Source organism: Schistocerca cancellata, chromosome 9, assembly GCF_023864275.1.
Source record: "Schistocerca cancellata isolate TAMUIC-IGC-003103 chromosome 9, iqSchCanc2.1, whole genome shotgun sequence".
Classification (NCBI taxonomy): Eukaryota; Metazoa; Arthropoda; class Insecta; order Orthoptera; family Acrididae; genus Schistocerca; species Schistocerca cancellata.
In genome coordinates this window covers 214,753,931-214,775,515 of record NC_064634.1, presented here as the reverse complement: position 1 = coordinate 214,775,515, position 21,585 = coordinate 214,753,931, and the positions used below count along the sequence as shown (strand labels likewise).

Below are 21,585 nucleotides of genomic sequence, written 5' to 3'. Positions count from 1 at the left end.
CAAGTATTGCTGTAGAGGAAAGTTATATGGATTCTTCAGCTGGTATCTGATGTCAGTGATATTCGGAGTACTTATTAATCTCATTTTATGACAGCTAGAGGGTGCGACTCAGTGATCAGAATTCAGGAAAGTGTTTAGAGAAACAGTAAAATCGTCCTTCTAAATTTTTACAAATATTGTTGCTTAATACCTCTAAGACAAAAGGGAATAAATTGAAACAAATGTGAAAATTTGTTTAAAACTTTTTATTGCGCATACCATCGATGATACAGTAGCATATAGGATATAAAACATGAGTAATGGCATTGAAGACGGCGACTGCTTCGGTTGTCGCCACTTCTTCCGAAGCAAGGAAAGGGTAAGACTACCCAGTAAAATGAATACACAATTAAATACATACAAAACATAGATACGTGGAGCGATACGTGGCAGTATGGGAACCTGAAAATGGTCCTTTAAGTACGGTGTGTATACAAATATGCACAGTAGTCCTATTGACACGGAGACGCTACTACGGCAGCCTGTCGGCGAGGCGATTTTCATGTGACAGTAGCTGTACTGAAACGTACAGAAACAGAAAGGTCACGTCAGCGTCGCATCGAGTCTAGCCTTGGAGACGTGGGACGCCACCGGAATACGGAATCTGCGCCACGGAGACGCCCGTCCAGTTGCCAATTCCACAGGACGTTCGCGGCGATATATTTCGTGCGAAAATGTCGGGCGTCGCGTGGAGGATTTCCATAGTGACACAGGCGACACATCGCTGCCGGCGCGCTCTACCCAGCATGCCGATGAGTTGTGCGGGCGAGACCTTGGACATTACGGCTGTGGCTTTTGTCAATGCTGGAATCGTACTGTGGCATGGCACTGAGCCATCTAACAAGCCGCAGAACAACTTGTTATTGGACAACTTACTGGAAGGGCTGTTTCTTTAATGTTTCCCAGTACCCAAACACCAACTGTGACACAACTGTCGGTCATTCCCAATACAGATGAAGTTTGCTTGGAGACAAGAGCTATTACACGCTGGTACCATAGAACTCTACAGTAATTTTGATGATTCTGTTTTGTTGCACAGTACTGAGTCCAAGAGCTATTTACGGCTATGGGTTTTCCTTATAGAGCGAGTTGTTTGTGAGTAAGCAACACGTGCTGGGTGGTGAATCAACTGCTCTTTATATGTTGTGAGTTTATTGTTTTAGATCGCCAGGCGGCCGCAAGAAGCGTCTCAATGTTTCTCCGTGCTGCTACTTTGCCTGACGGATGCAGCTTTAGACTTGGGACATGCGAGAATTCTTCGCGTTACGGACTACGTAAGTAAAGGAAGTGTCCTTTCGTGTTAGTGGGATGCAGTCGCATGAGCGAGGAAGTATTTATACTCGGGCGGCGACGGAGTGTCTGGCAAAAGAGCGGCGCGGAGAAGCTTCACGTGTCAAGCGCTGTTCGGTCCGAAGTCGGGGGAGTGTGTATGTGTGTGTTCAGCGTCCCGGACGGTCTACTGCTGGTTGTCCTCGGGCTGCGGCGGCTGGCTGGCGATGAAGTCGAGGGCGCGCTGGATAGCCTCAGGGATGGGTGGCGGCGTGGGCAGGTGGGCTCCTTGGGGAACGAAGCCGTTCTCGTCGGCCGTGTACGTCAGCTCGATGCGTGTGCCGTCGGGCGCCGTGTAAGAGTAAGAGCCCTGCGCCGCCTGGCCCTCGGTCTCAGGGTTGCCGGCGTTCTTCAGGTAGCCCTCCTCCTGGGCGCGGATCTCGTTGCCCGTCTCGTAGCTGCAACAGGGTCGACTCACATTATTCAGGCGTATTAACGATATAGTTGTGACAAGTGCAGAAATTATAGCGCAAAATTATCTTTTTCACTGTGTGTGTGTGTGTGTGTGTGTGTGTGTGAGGCAGAGACAGACAGAGAGAATATTTGTGTGTTTCGTTGTTAGCAACGCCACCACCGCCGTACTACCAGACCACGATGCTATTTCACTTGGTCCCGCGTGTCCGTTATCAGAACCACGCGGTGACCTTACATTAAACAAGTACCGTTGTGGCTAAGGAAAACGATTTGAAGCCGTCAAACGTTTCAGCGTATCCTCGTGAAATATTACGATAAAAACTCACGATAAGCAATAATATAGTGGTCGACTAATAGCTGCACAGAAAGGTGAATAAGAGACTCGCTTTACTCATTTTTTAAAAGAGATCTTGTTGTAAACCGTGAGATACGTGTGAGATATTTACTTGCCACACCAGTACTCGGTCATATAGTCCATTGTAACTGGCATCTAATGCAAAGGATAAACAAATGCCGGCTGGAGTGGCCGAGCGGTTCTAGTAGTTACAGTCTGGAACCGCACGACCGCTACGGTCGTAGGTTCGAATCCTGCCTCGGGCATGGATGTTTGTGATGTCCTTAGGTTGGTTAGGCTTAAGTTGTTGTAAGTTCTAGGTGACTGATGGCCTCAGAAGATAAGTCCGATAGTGCTCAGAGCCATTTGAAACATATTTTTTATAAACAAATAAATGCATTCGTACCGATAAGTAGTCACTGATAAACGAGGAAAAGTGCAAGAAGTCGAAAAATCGTTACGGCGATGGTATGTGATAAGGTACGACGGTAATGTAACCTATGGTTTAATGTAAAATGGACACATCGTCACATATGGTTAATACATAAGTGTAATATACTGCTGCGTCGAATGCTGGAATATCTTCAGTGATGTAAAGTTGCTAGAATAAACAGAACAATCATTGATACGTACTCAGGCATCGCGTGAGATGAGGCAGGGAAGGGTACAGAACGAGTCCGTGTTCGCGTCATTTCTTCTTACTCTTAGCAACCACCGTCGTTTTTGCACAGGAACCAAAGGAAGAGAATTGCTTAGTTAGTGTTGGATAATCTCAGACAAACGCTGGGAATCCAAAACTGGTAGTGAAACATCTTCGTAAATGAAATTTGTTAAGATACAATGTCAAAAGTGGTGTAAAGCTACAGTGCCATGTTTGCATAATGTTCTATGGGTATAATCTAACAAGACTTCGTGTATGGCTCATTTCAGTAACATAGCTTCTCTGCATGCATACATCTACGTAGAAACACGAAGTTGCTAGCTACATTGATTTCCTACAATGCATAGTTTTCGCTGTCGTGACCCTTTCGCAGTTTATTAAACGAGACTCAGAACTGCACCAACGAGGAGTTGTATACCATAAAATCAGATAAAGAAGACAGTGCCGTCAATCAAAATTAGTGCTGCGAAATACCTTTGAGCAACACCTACGTCATGGTAAGGTTGGCTGGAAAACCGCTAGGACGGAACTAACTGTTCCATCTGCTAAACAAACTCTTTGCACATGTAATGTGAATGTGTCAATTCACACGTTAAATAATTCGAAACACTCCTTCGCTTAGGCTTTGTACTAAATACGAAGAACTACATTAAAGTTTATTAATCAAAAACCGAGAGAAACGGAGTAATTATACCGTATGCTGGGATAATTATCAAGTAAACACGCTTGGTAGTTGAAACTAGCACTGTAGTCGGGAATCAGGTCTAACCGAAATCATGAACTGAAAATAAAAACAGTTCATTCGAGACGTTCTGTGCTCAAGAGCTAAGAAGATGTGGAGTGACAACATCATAGTAATAGAATGTCGTTAGAGAAATAAACTCTCGCGCTAATTAATGAAGTACAAGAGCGAAAAAGTTACTGGCTGCTTTATTAGCTTTCACAGAGGGCTATTAAAATGGGTTTGGATTCACAATGTCGTCATCAAAATATGTTCAATGTGGTATATGTTACGTAATCGCTGTGACACTCATTCGCTACGAACTCTGGATAGCTACTGAATACATGAACTGTCTCTGCGTACTTGCAGAAATGCAATGGGCTGATCTATCTAATGGATCTGGCAGTATACACAGATTTTATTGAATAAACAACTGAGTTTTTAAGGAAAAGTTTTTTATCAAAAGTCTTCTTTTAATGATTTTCGTCCAACAGGAGGTTTAAAAATTTGGACCATCCAGTACTGAAAACTACAGAAAGATTAACTGCTCGGAGCTCTTTATGACACAAAGCTGACTAGAAGAAACAGATATAGTGGCTCGTGACGCAAGTACACGTGGACGTCGATGAGCAAGACTATTTCAAGGTTTACGGGTGATGCAACACGGTTAGTGCTTAGACAAGTTGAGAATCGCAAGCGGCAAGACTTCTTATTCCAATGGCAACCATGCATTGACTTGTTTTGATGTAAACTGTTTTTTTTTCCCATTACCACGCATATTATTGAAAAATGATCTACGTTTGATCTTATGAAGATCAAGTCCGCAGAGTTGCCTGGACTATGAGGCGGGACTAACAACGACAAAAATGTATTTAATACCACTAAAAGTACAAGAAATAATACATTAATCTCTACATCTACATGAATTCTGCCAGTTGGTTAGTTTTTCAGTTGTATTTGATATTTTATTGCCATTGATTCCTCTTCAACGGAACAAACACCTTGAATGAGCAACTGCATTCCTAATCTCTATATACTCCCTATGAAACGTTAACAAAACACGAAGAAGCAACATTCACGGGCAGGCTTGAAGAACCGAATGACGTGGAGTGGTATAAGTTCGCGAGATATTAAATCAAGTAAATAATGCCAATCATCAGAGCTCCAGAATGGCATAAGGGGAACGGTAAATGGTACGCTGCAAAAGAAAGAAGTGAATTAAATAACTTAAATGACGTGCATTTGTGCACCGAAATGTGATTGATGCAGCCTGGGCTGAGATTATAACGTTAGTACAACGACTGGTAACGGAGTGGCATCCCCGGTGTGCAGGCAACCCACCTTACGGCGATGTCATACTGGCAGTATGAGTGAGAAATGTCAAGCATTATGAGAGTTGTCTCGCTGGCTATCCGATTTGTGGAGCCTTAAATCGCTAGTTATTATACAATTAGGCAGCTTTCCATTAAGGAAGATTTATTAATGACATGAGTTTTAGTCCAGTAATTACTTTTAAATACTGAAACTCGTACTTCGCATTTCTCCAGAACAAGACGGGGTGTTACTGCTGTTAACTGTTTGTAGGAGACAGATAATTCGGCTGATCTGACGACCATTTCTTTGCTTGCAACTTACTTTAAGAGACGAATTTCGTAAACCTGCCTTTTATTGGTATGTTATACATGACAAGACAATGCTGAACATAACAAGATCCTGCTGTAAGACACATTGCGATTAATATAATTTCATATTCTCTGCCTGCGTAGTAGTGCACAACGGATGCAGTGGAATGATCATTTAAAAAACAGTGCTCACGTTGCTTAGATCTGCTACTATTCAGTTAAGTAAAGTGGATAGATCCAGTTATCTTTGAAATATATGTGCTAGGATAAACCGTTATATGTCATTCACTCGCTGCGTTCTTCCGAATGGAACCGGCTGTACCTGTCTTAACGAAAGCATTCATGAAGTACGTAAGCATGGACCTGCAGGTTCCGAGCCTTATTCAGTCCAACCTCAGCTCGTACAATAGATTGGCAGAGCAGTATTTGAGCAGAGAGATGATCTGCCTAAGACTTCTAATGTATTGTTCATGATGGGCCCTGTTTTGTGAAACATAAATGAGTCATGTAAACTTCATCCTTCAGAAGAATGAAAGTGATGGGAGCGCTTTGAGTGTCCAGTGATCAGTTCATGGAATGAATTTACGACAATTTTCCACATACTTTTGAGAATACGTTTTCCTGAAGGTTGCAGCTGTTTCTACAAGGTTCTGGCAACCTTATGTTTAACCTAAGATGTGCTGTACTAATTGACAGTGCACCGAAATGCGAATTAACTGCGCTTCCCTTGTCGGAGGAAAATGTAGATAGCACGCACCATGGCGGGAGTCTTTACGAGCGGTAGAGCCGTTAAACTGGAGAAAGTGCGACGGGTGTACAATACGCGTAGCAGACTGACTCACCAGCTGTTCGCTGCCAGAAGGTGACCTCTGCAAACGTTCTCTGACCGCTGGACTTTCTCTGGGTCACGTCTGCACACTATCTCTTACAAACGCCGTCTGCGCATCATTGTACTCCAGCTAGCCCAACATGTTTAGAGTCTTGCGAACCGCGCATGGAGTTACAAAGACATTAGTTATCTACGGCCTCTGCTTGTTAAATACATTGCACTGTAATACTGGCTACCTGCTTAATTAGCATTGAAGTTAGCCAATCAGCTAGATACGGCACCGCAAAACGTGTTATTCATTTTGTTCCCTAAAACCGAACAATAAAACGATACAAATAATGGACGTGGATCGGTAGTTGGTATCGAACCCGAGCCAAACGCTGAGCAGTCTTTATCGCTACTATCTACGCTATAAGAACAACTGACGCTAATTTTATCTGACGGTCCGCTTCAATTTGCTCGGACAGCTGCCTCACTAGCTAACTTCTATGCTAATTAAATCGAAAAAAGCGCAACGTACTGAATGTTTTCTTAAAAATTTACCGAGCGAGGTGGCGCAGTGGTTAGCGCACTGGACTCGCATTCGGGAGGACGACGGTTCAATCCCGTCTCCGGCCATCCTGATTTAGGTTTTCCGTGATTTCCCTAAATCGCATCAGGCAAATGCCGGGATGGTTCCTTTGAAAGGGCACGGCCGATTTCCTGCCCCATCCTCCCCTCACCCGAGCTTGCGCTCCGTCTCTAATGACCTCGTTGTCGACGGGACGTTAAACACTAATCTCCTCCTCCTTAAAAATTATTTCTCAGTGTAACCTACTCTGCAACAACCTAACAAGCTCTTCAGATTGTCTCTGACCACTGTGTATAAAAGTAAAGTCTGAAAGACTTTATACTACAGATTGCTATTTATTGCATTTATCTTACTGTGCAAAGCCGGCGTTAGAACATTCCACATATACAGCTTAGCCATTGCACGATAGAACATTCCACATATACATCTTCTGCAGTCATTGTATAGAATACTCTGGAGATTAACGCAAAAATTAATAATAAGAAACATCTAATGTCTGACGTCTAGAGGCTAATTTCAGTCGCTTGTATTGAAATGTTAGTAGGAATTAAAACTATGTATCAAGTTATGGGTATGTATGGAGGTACAGGCTTGTCCAAAACACAAGCAGCCTTTGAGAAAGGCATGGACTGGAGGGGTTTGACGACATTCACGTTAATGGTTTCCCTATACCGGTTATTATCTCGTGGTTCTTTAAAATTCGTTGAGAATTAAATTTGCATGCAAAGATTGCGTTAAATGTTCTATTGCTACGGCAATTTCATAATTTTCTTCTCAGAAATTGACAGGAGAGGAATATGTGTAGAACATTGACCCAAAGAAGGAATAAGCCTAGAGGACATATGAAAAGACACCTGTTAATATCTGTTATTGGAACAGAGGGGACAGCAAAGGGACACAAATGCAAGACGGGGCTAGGTTTATAATAAATCAAAACATAGTTGGGGGACCTTGGGTGTAAGTGCTACTCTGAGGTTCGCTGGTTTGCACTGGAGGCGAAGTTATGGTTGGTCCCATTAAGGCAGTCTGAATACTGATTTTTAATTAGCTGTTGGTTGTGGTGTCCGGTTTTTGTAACCCACCACCATAGATTAGAATATAAGATGAAAAACTGTATGTACCTCCATTTGTAGGAACCGTCAAAGTTGACACCCTCGTTGACATAGCTGATGATCGGGATTGGTGACGTGTTCTGTCCGCTAGGGGCCTGTGGCCTAGCGACCACCGCCGAAACGACGACCATCATCAGGACTGCGACCTGTAATAATCAAACAATCAACATTACTTTCCTATGACACCATAATACACGACGAGCTGAAAATTCGTAACTCCTCTCCATGTCTAAAGAATGCGGAGAACACAGAACCCAGCGGTTCTTAGTAATGGCTTATCTATTCGGGGAGAAAACCACTTTCCAATAAGCTTGAAATGTCAACGTTTCAGTGACGACCAAATCTGATTTCGATATCTGCACGAATAATGTCAGCTCTCTTACGTCTTTCAATAAATAACAGATTTGTTGAAAGTATTGTGTGAGATTAGAAACGTAGCAGGTTGTTACCTGGATTTACGAACTACATTATAGGATATAATTACTGAGTTTGCAGATGATATCATTCTCTCGGAATGTTATTGTCATCATTACTTGAACTCCAGCGTATTGGAAATTTGTTTTGATAAGGGGAAAACGTTTGCTGCGAACTCTTACATATGACTATGTGCGAAGTTAAGGGGAAGTCTCATTGCGTAAACACCGAAGGCAACACGTATTTACGACGTGGTGTACCGCAGGGTGTGGCTCAACCCACGCGATGACACACACATTGCTGGAAGTGCCTGCAGGACACACGTGCTCCTGATGACGACACGCCCGCTCGAAGCGCTTTGTTTGGGAGCAAGAGTAACGGTGAGGAGCAGACGTAAGTAGCACAAGTGATTTGCGTACTAATTGGCGAGACAGAGCCGCTCGTGCGTTAAACGTATTCAGGTCGTAGCACGTGACATTGTCTCTCTACGGCTGAGGTTGCATTTCAGGCCGGCCTTCATTCACGACGTCGCCCACAGGATTGTTGAGATGCTGCTACGATTTCTCGCTACTGCTTCCGGGAGCAATCCCAGCGTAGCCCGAAATGCTCCAGTTCCAACGATCGTGACCCTCTCTTCCCACTTTCACCGATCTGCCGCATCACCCCCTTCGAAATAGCGTGTCTGTGTTTTGGATCCAGGATCCGTAAGGATCGTTTCCCAGAGAGCGAGTTCTAAAAAGCAGTTGCTCAATACTGACAAGCGTAGGTATGTGTAAGTCTCCATTTTTGTGAAGAGCACTGTGTTGGTCTCATAAAAACGGGCCAAATCGTCCAAAAAATTTCCAAATATCACAACCCAATCTTTATTATATTTTCACGGGCTGCTTAAAATTGCTAGAAATGGTTGCTTTGTACCTCCTTGTATCTGCCGAACTGACTCGACCAGTGCTGAATGTCGAAATACTCAAGCACTGGGGTTGGCTTAAACGAAAGAAATAGACTATGAAATTTTGATGCATTGCCTCACAACAGCCCTGTTCATGAAAACAATAACGGAAATTCCCACAGAAGTTATATACAAGGACAATATAGCCACCTTCATTCCATTTACGTGTTTGGCCACGAGAAGGTACATTTAGTACACCAATAATCGAGAGAAACTAGGCAACCACGAAAATAAAATATATATATATACAGGTAGCGACGGAATCAAAGCTGTGAGTACGGGTCCTATCTCTTGTCTGGGTAGCTTAGTCGGTAGAACACTTCCCCACGAAAGGCAGAGGTGCCGAGTGTCAGTCTCTTCGCACACTCTACTGTAGGGTGAAAGTTTCATTCTTGATAGACATACATTGCTGTCGGAAATGTACTGTTACTGCACAAAAACTATGTTCCTCCTTACCGGTCTATCCATATCACAACCCCCCACCCCTTTTCACTGCTCAATCCTGCACCACTCCACCCTTCCTCCGGGCATCAAGCAGTCTGAAAATTTCTCCCATACAGGTTTGCTGCCTGGATCTTCAGTATCAGTAATGAATAGAGTCTTAGGAAATAAGCATATCATAGACTTAATTTTTGTATACTGTCCTCAATTCCTTTTAATGTGTGAGTGACGGAACAGGCAATAAAAATTACAGATAACTATCAGTAACACTGAAAAAAATTGTTACTAAAACTGGACCAACTAATGGAACGTCACTTAATTGTTTGCTTGCTAGTTTTATTTGCCCTAATGGTACACAAGTAATTCATAGCGGACGGTGCTTAAGTAGTAATTGGGAGCCTATTCACTATTCAACAGTTTCGTTCTTTTCATAACATCTATGCAAATACTGTCGCCATATAAATAAAGCAGCATCTTTAATTTTTCTAGACTCATATGAGGCGATACATTTCTGACGTTTCACTCTTTTCTGATGACATATATATATTTGATGATAAAGATTTCTGAATAATGTACTTTATTATTTTTTCTCTTGTGAAACCTTAGCACTACGTCTTCTATAACAACGCAAATCTCCCAGTGACAATTTGTGTAAAAGAGATGTTGCCCCATATTCAGTGTTTTATGTTCAGGCTCTAGGGGAGCGTATTCAATGTGCATATCCTGTCGAAATTCATCTTTTATCTCTTATGCCTACAATCCTGTCTTACATGGACATGATTCATGAGCAGGCAAAATACATCGCAGTACATCGTAGCTCGCCATCACTCCAGAAGAAGACGAGAGCGTAGCTTTCCCTCTCCATCCAGGTTTCACGGTCACTTGGCTCATTCTGGCCTGTGGGGCAGCCAAGGGGACATCCTGAATTATGCGCGTTGGCTCGCGGTCTTGCTCTCTGCACCCTATCGCACTTGAAACGGTGAAAGGCCCTAAACTTTAGTCACCTGCCTTTCCTCATTCACATCAGTCACTTCACTGGTTTCACGTTTAAAAGGATGAAGCGCTCTCTTCCACACTGACGGAGAATCTGTATATGGTAACAAAGCTATGACGTTGTGACTTGATTGGCTACCAAAGTGCTGGATTATATTTCTTTTGGATGCGCTGTGTTAGCACCGGTTTCCGTTATATCGCCGAAGTTAAGCAGTGTCGGTCTTGGCTAGCTCTTGGAAGGGTGACCGTCTGTGTCAACCGGACGCTGTTGACAAGTGGCGTGCACTCAGCCCTTGTGAGGCCAAACGCCGGGCTTCATGTGTTCATTTGTGCTTGTCTTAACAGACGTCACACCGAGTGATCAAAACAACTCGATGGATGCTATTTTTTAAATGTTTTGTTAAAAGAGAAATACATAGTTCAGCCACAACTGGGCACTGAATGAAATTAAATGACGACAAATGAAAATATGAGCCGCACGGTGACTCGATCCCGGATATGCCATTTTCGTGAGCGGTCGCCTTTACTGCTTGGCTATCCAGACATACTTACCGCTCTACCCAAATTCTCAAGGTGTCACACACTGCACATGTGGCGTCCAGCACCCATTATTGTCATTGCTTGCAGCTTTGTCTGATTGCCACAAGATTTGGGACGCAGTGTGCATCGGCACTGGTTATATATTATTTTGTGTTGTCTGTTCTGTCAGACAAGTTCAACAGAACAGATGCCACACATATGGTAATTTAATCCATAATGGCTTTTTTAGTTCATATTTTAACTTAGATACCGGAAGTGGAATCCTGTTGGGTTGGTAACCTGGCCTCTAACGTAGGTCATATTTTCCAAACTACATTCTACTATGGCCAAAAATTTATTTCATTTCTCATACAGAGTAAGCATGAAAAATATCGAAGTAAAGAAGTGTGTACGAATATACAGCAATAGATCGTACACGGTACTGGGATTCCCCGTATCCTCTCGTTTACTTCCCCTTTTCACTGCACTTTTTACAGTTCATGTACATAATGCTGACCTACATAAATGATTCCATAATACCGACGTTACAAGTCTGACGAGCAGATGTACGTTACGAAGACTATACAGCTAAGTAGCAATAAATGACAATTTACTTTACGTTTCATGCTGCAGGATAAGCTAGTTAAGTATATTGAATAATGCAATCTTCTGCCGGTTGTTAATAACGTTAGCGCACCATATTTCGACGGCGTGACTCAGTGACTTATTCAGCAAAGAAGACAGCGAAACACGCCGTCGAAATATCGTGGGCGAACATGTCAACACTTCGCCGGGAAAGCCTGAAGAAATGCATCGTTAAATATAGCTGTGAAGAAAATGGGTTAGTCGTAAAGAATCACCCAGCTCCACTTTGGATTTCTTCTTCTTCAAACTTCGTCAGTTCAGATCTTTAAGCCATTCCGTGACACTATTACGTGAGGTAAACAAATCTGTGACTATACTTTCTGCCTCATTTGTATAGGTTCACTTTTATTTGGTATTGATCCTATACACTTCACCATTATTTTACGGGATATTCCACAAGTATTTTGTAACTAGTCTCCCTTGCAAATATTTTGCATTTTCTCAAGCAGGCAACCAATGAACGGATGTCTGCGTTTCGTGAAGTGCCCAGTTTTACGTTCCTGAAAATTTAATAACTGCATTACCTGTAGAAAATCTGAAGATACTGTTAGTATTGGAAGTTAAATCAAACACCTTTCTGCCGTCCAGTTTCTAAACATATTTAATTTGGCTACCAGTTTCGGCGCCTTGCCGCAGTGGATACACCGGTTCCCGTGAGATCACCGAAGTTAAGCGCAGTCGGGCGTGGTCGGCACTTGGATGGGTGACCATCTAGGCCGCCATGCGCTGCTGGCATTTTTCGGTGGGCACTCAGCCTCGTGATGCCAATTGAGGAGCTACTCGACCGAATAGTAGCGGGTTCGGTCAAGAATGCCATCATAACGACCGGGAGAGCGAAGTGCTGACCCCACACCCCTCCTATCCGTATCCTCCTCGGAGGATGACACGGCGGTCGCATGGTCCCGGTAGGCCATTCGTGGCCTGAAGACAGAGTACCAGTTTCGGCGATTTACTACGCCATCTTCAGGCCCCTGAGCGTCGTGTGGGTACCTGATGATGACTTAGTACATCGCCGAAACTGGTACCCAAATAAAATAAGTTTGGAAACTAGGCGGCAGAAAGGTGTTTGATTTGATATCCAGTATCGTACAGCCGAGTCCCGCAACCATCTCTGAAAAAAATGGACATACAGAGACTACTAGTAGTGTCCGCTATGTCATTAAATAAACAAGTATTTTTACATCTATCATTGATTCTCAGTCCTAAATGATATACTTCGTCTTCCATATCAAGAGATTGTTAATGCAGTCAAAACTCTCGTTCAATCGTGTTTTCATCTATGTCTTCCACCTACCTTTCCTACAAGTGGCACAGGTGGAACAGAGGGGAACTCACAGAAGAAGCAGCAGTCGAGCGATGGAGGACAGAGTTAAGTGTCGGACGGTGCTGTAAGTCAGCATATTGCGACGCGTCCCAGTCCCCACGTAACAGCAGCAGGCGCAAGCGGGGGAGATGCTATCTGGGAGGGCCCTTTTCCACCCTCTCCGCCGCATGTGCTGCCGCTTCTTGCGAGAGGAAGGCGCCTGGAGGCCCCCTCCGCCTTTCGCAAGAAGACTCGTGGCTACTTCGCACGCAATTAGCAGTCACCTGTACGCCGCTACCACACGCTCGAGCACGTGCTACCCGACGGCTGTTTGTTTCTTAACGACTCTCGCTCCTTTTGCGCAACTTTTCTTCCGCGGTGTAGACATCTGCACGTATACTTATCTTCAGTGGCATCTGCCCGTACAGGCTTCTGAATCTCATTGTGAGATCCCACTGATTCTCATCATCAACCTCTTAATGTGGAAACTAAGAAATTGTTCAGATTACTTGTCAGCGTTGCACACATTGAGATAAGCATACCACGCTGTTATGTTCAATGCGGATGTTTCAGTAAGCATTCTAGAGTAACTTCACGCCATATAACGTTACTGGTAAGTGAACTTATACCTCGAATCTGAGAACGCCAGGCCGGCCACTGTAGCCGAGCGGTTCTAGGCGCTTCAGTCTGAAACCGCGCTGCTGCGACGGTCGCAGGTTCGAATCCTGCCTCGGGCATGGCTGTGTGTGATGTCCTTAGGTTAGTTAGGTTTAAGTAATTCTAAGTCTAGGGGACTGATTACCTCAGATGTCAACTCCCATAGTGATCAGAACCATTTGAACTATCTGAGAACACCAGTTGATAGACTGTTCACACTTTGAGGCCAGGAACGAATACTTTCTTTCGTTCTACACCTTGCAGTCTCCTGACGACTCAGCCAGTTGCTGAAATGGGAGCTAATCTCTAAGCAGAACTGCTCTTCTCATCCCTTCTAAGTATAGAAAATATAGCAGTAAATGGATCTTGGCCTCAAGTTTTCCTTCTATCGCGTCACATACATGTTGTGTGGAACTATAGCTACTGTGTTGTAGGCGGCTACAACGCTGTCAGACCATAAAATCAAAGGTACAGAGTTCAAACCCCTCTCGGGCAATTATATTTTTTACTGGTTTCCTCTTTCACCTTCAGCCTTGATTTATGTGCGTGAATACTATCACGTTGCACTGCATTCCTGAGTCCATGCTAAACTATACCATCCGGTGTAACTGAACTGACTGGTTAAGTCAATCCGAAGGTCGGAGGAAGACAACAACATACCACTTGCAGGACGAGCGAGCCACGTGTTTAAGCCAACATTCGTATTGCAGACAAGTTTTGCTTTTGATCATAAGCGTGCCGGATTAATATTCTTCGCGTTGCTTTTCAGGCCCCGGCAATTAAGAGCAGTTTGGAAGAATTTCACTCCGAAAGGTCAGATGAAGTTACGGAGACTCTTACTTCAAAGTACCGTGCCACGTTGCTAGGTGCTATAATGCTTAAGTAAATTATAAATTTACTAGATACCGAAAATCAGGAACTTGTGTTTCTAGCCAATGGTATTAGCGCATCTCGACTGAGATTTTTAAAGGAAAGCTATTAACACACGAAACCATGTTTTTCTGCAATTAGTTTGTGACACGTCATAATCCAGTACTAGGAATAAAATTAAATGTCGACTTATAAGAAGTTGGAGCACGTAGTCTGAGGAAGACTGCGAAAAGATATCCCGATTGGAACAGTTTAAGAAAAATATTCGAGCAGTCAGAACTTTAGGAAAATCTCTAACTTCGTATCCTTAATACTGTCCATGAAGAAATCTAGTCGACCTGCATTGTTAGCCCACTATGATTTATAGGAAATATTCGTACTAATCAGGTGGGAAGACATGGAACAGCTTCTGTCAGTAGCACATTTACCATCTAATCCTGATGACAGACGAGAACATTGCAGTTCTCAATGCTCGCCCAAGAACAATGACAGTCCACGAATTGTCTGTTTCGAGAGTAGACTTCCTGATACTTTCTGTTCATGTAACAAGCGATTCAGAAGTCGTATATTGTGAATACTTTGTTTCCTCTCACTCGCATTGGGTTCCAATAGTATATCCTTTTTCTAAAGCGTCATTAAACAATGCTCCTTTTCCAGATTACTGAAGTAGAAATAACTGTTTTTTCAGTTAACGTTTCGAGATAGAATATGTTGGAAGAGGATCTTAGATCGACGTAACATGTCAAGAAGACATAGGGTTTAAACTTTCAGCGACGAAAAATTTGCAGGAAAGCTAAATGTGGAAGACCGGGCGGAGTTTTGAACAGCTCTCCCCCCGAATGCGAGTCCAATGCCATTCCCATTCCGCGAGAGTACTTGCAATTTGCTACCAGAAAGTTCACCGGTTAATGAACACAATCATTTGTGCGAGACATTGCAGTTACTACGAAGACAAACTGTAGGAAGTTTCCTGCCGATTTTTAAGGAACTGAATGTGTGGCGAGTTACAAGGGAGCTAACATAAGGAGACTTAAGTAATGAAAACTCGAAAGAAGTACGGGTGCTATACAGAAGGGTATTTTGCATGAAATCCTTTTGTGGATTAGGCGGCGATGTACCGAACACGGAGACAACAAAAAAACTGACGTTTCGACCGTCTCTGCAGCGACCCACTTCAGGACGACGAAACTGTTGTTTTATAGTTGTTTTAGTGTTTCAGGATAACCCTTCCTATTACCGAAAAGGATGTTACTAAAATTGACACTCGCCGTTGAAGACTATGTAATATATATCGACGTTGTTCGAAGTTAATCTTAACCGGAGAATGTAGTACTGAGTCGTTCCTAACACTCGTCGCACATACGCACCGTCTTCATGGCTGTTGCTGCTCGTTGTGCTGTGAGGACCACTGTAGGTAGGATCACCGGATGGCGACTGATGCTGTTCCCTGCGCTTCCCCGGGTATTTATACCGTGCGGCGGGCATCCTCCGCTCCGCCCCCCACCCCACCCCCACAGCGGAGACGACGGCGGTGCGCGGGGACAGCTGCTGAAAAACGTCCCGGCACGGGCACGGTGGCTGTGGAGGGAGGCACGCCGACTCTGGGTGGCGGCTGCTGTGCCGTGTGTGTGTGTGTGTGTGTGTGTGTGTGTGTGTGTGCGTGTGCTGCTAGCACTCAGCGTCAGGGGTAGAGCGTGGGGAGATGAGGTCCTTTCTCCAGAGACGTGCGCATCCTTACCTCATCACCTCGTCCTCGTCGCTCTTGCAGCAGTAACCATAACGGTTCTCGTCACACACGTTGGCTCCACGAATTGTATTGCTAGCAATAGTGATGTCAGAAGTACTAATATAGAATAAAGTAGCAATTGTAGTCAGATGGGAAGGAAATACTTCCACAATCATATCTGGTAAGACGTACATCAGGGAAAGATAGTGTTGTAAATAAATGCACGAGTGAATGACTAATGGTATTCCCAAGAAAAGTTAATATCACTTTCGTGTAATTGGTGACTTTGCCGAGTTGATTACCGACGTGCCGTGCTTAGGAAACAGTGCCGGGGGGAAAAGGGTGGGTGGGAGGGGGAGGGGGGGGGGAGGGAAGACACTACCAGCTGCGCGTGTATCCAGAGCCCACGTTGCGACAATCGCCAGGCTTCGGTGCGCTCACGTGTTACGCTACTGGCTGTGGAGACGATTGGGTCCACGGAGTAGCATCAGTCTGGTGCCGGAAGGCGTTGCGTTCGGGCGAACTCGGCGGCAGCGTCGATCACGACTGTGTGCCGAGCGTACGGCGGGAATTCTCTTCGTGAGCGTCCTCGAGCCTCCTATTACAGCGACTTCGAGGGGATGCGACTTCTAACGGCAAAGAAGGATCCGGAGGATTTCTTGAGATGCGCATCGGGACGAGACAATTTTTACGTTGCAGTTTTCGAATGCGCAATGTTCCACCGCTATCAGGCTTTCGGTTTATGACGGTACAGCACTAAGTTCGTGCTTAGGTCGTTCGAGTCTCCTGGTGGCATTTGATAGTCCCAGGTGCTATCGATGTGCCTCCAGTGGTCACGAATTCGCCAGATTATCGCTGTTACCTACTTCGATTACTGAGAATGCATTTGAGATGCTGCTACATCAGGTAAAAAGTTTGGTTAGTGGAATTCTGGTAGTCAGATGGAGCCAGTTATGTCTACGCTTTCAGAAGTATGGTTCGGCATTTTCACCACATCGTGTTTTAACACTCTGGAATCACTTAACTGCTCCATGTCTTCTGAGCCCTGGATGCCAACATCGAAGAACACATACTGGCAATCGTGTTCCGGTAATGTGTTGTCATACAGAAGTCACCTTATCCTCAACAGATGCACTTAACTCTCTTGATGTTCCGTGCACAGTTCCACAGATAAGCCGTTTTTTGCAAGTGGGTGTAGTCTAACAGTTAATTCCTGTTCTTTCACTTCTTCATTGTATTGTTGTACGGAAAATATCATTAATTTCAACAGTTGTGCTTCTTCGTGTCAAATTGGTTGCTTCTTCAGACCCAAATAGATACGTAACTGCTTCACATGCTTTATTGTAATGACACATATTGTAACCTGGTGAGAGTCACTAATTCACGAAATTGATTTCAAGGTATCTTTTATGTACTTTGATCAAGACTTCAAATCAACTTTCCTCCACTCACTTTTCGACACTGCAAAGTTGTAAAATGCTGTTGATAATGAGTTGATAAGAGAGGGTCTCAAAGATCACATTATGCTAAGATTGGTCCGTATGTGGTCTGTAACCACCCCACGGAAACAAAAGAATACGTCTCTTACTAGGCGAAAGTAGCGTTCTGTTCCCAAACTAGCGTCAACTGCATTAATCCTTGGGACGGTGTCTACCAAATATGGGACTAATGCGACTACTCATTTTGGTACTGCCCCATGATGTAAAACTGCTCCTTTAATTCTCACTGGTACGAGAAGCAGGCGTAGATATTTTAATAAGTAAATTTGCTGATGCCTCCTTTTCGGTACTAAGAATAAATGAACGAAACTGTCATCTCTAAAGTGAGCAAAGGACGGAAATGATGAAGGTGGTATATTAACATCATATTGAGCTGATTGATCTCGTACTACACAGTTAAGGAAAATCAATACATTAATGTATTATTCCGGGCTTCGGATTAAATATCAGAGGCATTCAAGTGAAATCGATAGAGATGGAAGAAAGTAAGTAAACTGTTTACTATTTCAAAAGTAATCGCCGCTTTTCCCCACCGTGTGACAACATGGTTAATGCCTTCGTGGAAAAATGGTTGCTATTGCTTACGGAACCGTGATTGTACCTAGGCTCACACGTCTTTGTACAAAGCAAGTCAACGCATAGCTTTCATCAGGGCTCCAAAAACAATGAAATCTCATGGAGTGAGATCGGGCATCGGTTGAAGATGTGTAAAGGCTTCCCAGCGAAACGTCTGCCGCCTAGTCGAGACAACTGTGGCAACCTGTGGACGTACATACATGTTCCAAGGTTGTTTCGACTATGCAGCAGAAGCTACGCTGTGATGTCGACACCCTCTTCACAGGTCCGATCTCTCCCCATGTGATTTACATATTGTGGAAGCCCTGAGAAAAGGCATTCGTGGCCACCGATTTCCCTCAAAGAGGCGCACGTCTGGGTACAGCCATTTTTCTACGATGGGATTGACCACTTTGTCTCATGGTGGGGTAAATTTGTTAAAAATTACGGCGATTACTTTCAAAGTAATATACAGTTTACTTACTTTATTTCCATCTGTGTCATTTTCATTTGACTGACCCTTATAGTTAAGCACAGATACTAAGGTCGAAAAGCGGACTGGCAAAACTCCGCACTTCTCCATGTAGCTCTTGTTCAACTGATCTCTAGTAATGGTAAGGGGAAGTAATGTCAGGATATGTCAACGGATTTCGTAATCGACTGTACATTTCGTTTGCATCGTGCACGACATATTACTTACGGTTTCCACACTGCGTTTCGACCACTAAAGTACTGTGTCATGCCAACATAAATGATGTTTTTTCTCCTTTTAAATCTGTTGTAACCGAATTAAGTTACTGAAACGAGGCTTTCGGCAAATGAATGGTAGACCACAAAGTGTGATATGAATCAGCTCTCGCATTGCAACCACGTACAATCTTTTTGATGCCAAATTTAACAATGAAGGCTGGTGTGTGCCTCCCTCACTTCTTGTAACGATTCCAGCCACCTTGGAACACAAATTCAGCAGATTTATTAGATAACTAATTTGGAGAGATCCGCTTCAGGTGCACTAATATTTATTAAAACCACGACCGGTTTCGAGATTTTAAAAATCCTCTCTTCAGGTGGTTAAAATTATTGTAATGGTAACACGTAAGATGCCGTCTTTCCAGTCAGTGCAAGAACCCCAATCCACTTTTGGTTGGCGTTCCCGGGGTGGGAAGTTTTCTCAACCATGCACTGAATAGAGCTCTTGCATTGTCTGGCCCGACATAATGTTATGTGTTACTAAATACAATAAGTTCATACACCGGAATATGAGGTTTTAAAAATCCGAAACCGCTCGTGGTTTGAATAAATATTAGTGCAACTGAAGCCGATTTCTCTAAATTAATTATCATGCCTCTCATTTGCGGATGTCCTACATACTTAATCTTGTGCAAATTTCTAAGAGTATTTAGCAAGTAGTTTCAGACCCAACATTGTGAGCACATCGTTCTCGTGGTATTTTCGTCATTTTTCGAATGCCAATGAAAAGAAAGTTTGCTGTTGCAGTTTAAAAGCCAAGGTCAGGAATAAAAATGAAAAGAACAGTTGAAATCGCATATTTAGTTTTGTTCACCTGAGGATAATCGGTTTGGTTTAAAACACCCACCAGCAGAGCAAGAATAAGAAAAACCCATTAGGTGTTCTCAGAGCAATAGAAGACAATAACTTGTGGCATTACACAGCAGCTCCGGCGCAGGTTCTTCATGTACTGTGAATCCTTAGCCTTTGTTGATTATTATAACCAAAAGCGATTACCTCAAGTAGAACGAAAAGACATAACGATATGGACTGTTACTTTTTGTTTTGATACCAAGTACAATCGCTGAAGCTCCTGCATTATGCTGCAAATTCTTATTTCGCTGTAGATATTGGACACTCATTTAAATCTTTTGGACATGACAGGTTAAATCATCGCGCTGAAACGATATATCCTCAAACAGTACTTTAACGCCTCGCACAGCCTGCGAAAAATAGGTGTCCAGTTCGGATAGAAGTTTAAACACGTCAAACGGTATAGGGATGATTTCGCTAATGAACGCAAACAAGTGATGATGCACCTCGTTTGCTTGCAGCACTGGAGAGATTGGTGGTCTGCGGAGAACGAGAGGCAGGTCCGTTTCCCCGCGACAAACACCGCAGCCGTGGCTGGCAGTGGACCAGACCGAGCAAGGCCGGCCGGTACTCTAGAAAACCGTCACACGCGCTGCTGGGGCAGCCGCCAACAACGTCTCGCACGCGCATGCGCAAAGCCACAAGTGGTGATGCCCGCCGCTGCCAGGGTGCGTGACCGTTTAGAGTCCAGCCACTCCCACTACCTGCTCTACGACCGTATTCATTCTCCGTGCATCCCACAACACGATGAATTAATGTCTGGCGTACACCACCAGCACCCCCCCCCCCCACCCCCACCCATCCCGTCTAGGAATGAGGAATGTACTGCCGTGCTCCGGTAACTAAGTTATTCAAGGTGTTCATAATAAATTCCACTTACGACCAGAAGAAGAAGTTGTGTAGGTAATGTACAAGTTTGTAACGCACAACAGAGACCTCGTACACGAACAAACGTGTGAGACGTTGTGTCCTAATATCACTCGTTAGCTGGATTTACCTATCGAGTTCAGTGTTAATCGTCAATAGAAGTAGTAACATTAGCAGTCCAGTATTTAATATTGTAACACTGTTCAATGGTAACTGCATAACTGGATGGAGAACATCGTTGCAAAAGAGACACCGACTGCGTACTGTGAATCGTCAGTCTAGAATTTTACGTGAGCAGTTCCTTGGTAAAAATATGTTAATGTCGGTAGTAAATGTAAAATTATCTTGCTCTTTCACAGGATCAGAAGAATATCTCGAGTAGGACTAGAGGTGCTGTGCGTTTACAGATTTGGGTCCTAAGATTTGTTGAAGGGAATCAGTATCTACCGTCAGTGACTGCACTGGGTTTGTTTTTGGTAGAGTAAAAAAACTCCCTTACCGTCTGCAATAACGTAGTGTCTTACGGTAAAAAAAAATCGACTGATAGCCGCCTCTGTTACAATGTGAACATCACCGCAACACACGTCTACGGATTTGTGCAAGAAAGTCTCGTAATACCTTTCTTGATCCATGCAGGATGGCTCTAATAAAGGTCAGTTAATATAAGATATTTTTATTTTACATACAAAATATTAATCGCTGTGCTGTTTCCGTCGGGACTGGTTTATAGGTTTCAGAGTGTGATCGCGGAAGGATGCAGTTGTCCCGTCAACATCAGTGTCGTTCCACACACCTCACTGGATGTCTGGAAGGAAACCTGGACGATAAAGACCGGTGAAAATCAAGTATTTCGAGATTAAAGTGTTGGTGCACAATTAAACTTCACTTAAACATCGAGGGTAACACTACGAAATAG

The 21,585-nt window shown here is 43.8% G+C and overlaps 1 protein-coding gene and 1 non-coding gene across 2 annotated transcripts; one reads left to right on the top strand and one right to left on the bottom strand.

The window, feature by feature from the left end:
• Positions 1–230: 230 nt before the first annotated feature.
• LOC126100404 (endocuticle structural glycoprotein SgAbd-8-like) lies at positions 231–15,866 on the bottom strand. Its single transcript, XM_049910998.1, has 3 exons — positions 15,788–15,866; positions 7,642–7,778; positions 231–1,766 (listed from the first exon to the last, which is right to left on the bottom strand). The coding sequence occupies exons 1-3, from the start codon at positions 15,794–15,796 to the stop codon at positions 1,496–1,498; spliced, it is 417 nt and encodes a 138-aa protein (XP_049766955.1). The 5' UTR covers positions 15,797–15,866; the 3' UTR covers positions 231–1,495.
• Positions 6,495–6,567, top strand: Trnaa-cgc (transfer RNA alanine (anticodon CGC)). Its single transcript has one exon. It is a non-coding gene; the product is annotated as a tRNA-Ala (tRNA).
• Positions 15,867–21,585: the final 5,719 nt, after the last annotated feature.

Bases quoted from the DNA above. Each gene is read 5' to 3' on its own strand.
- LOC126100404 (XM_049910998.1), bottom strand. The intron at 1,767-7,641 runs GTACATACAGTT...ACCCTGTTGCAG, and splicing joins GACGGTTCCTACAAATGGAG to CTACGAGACGGGCAACGAGA.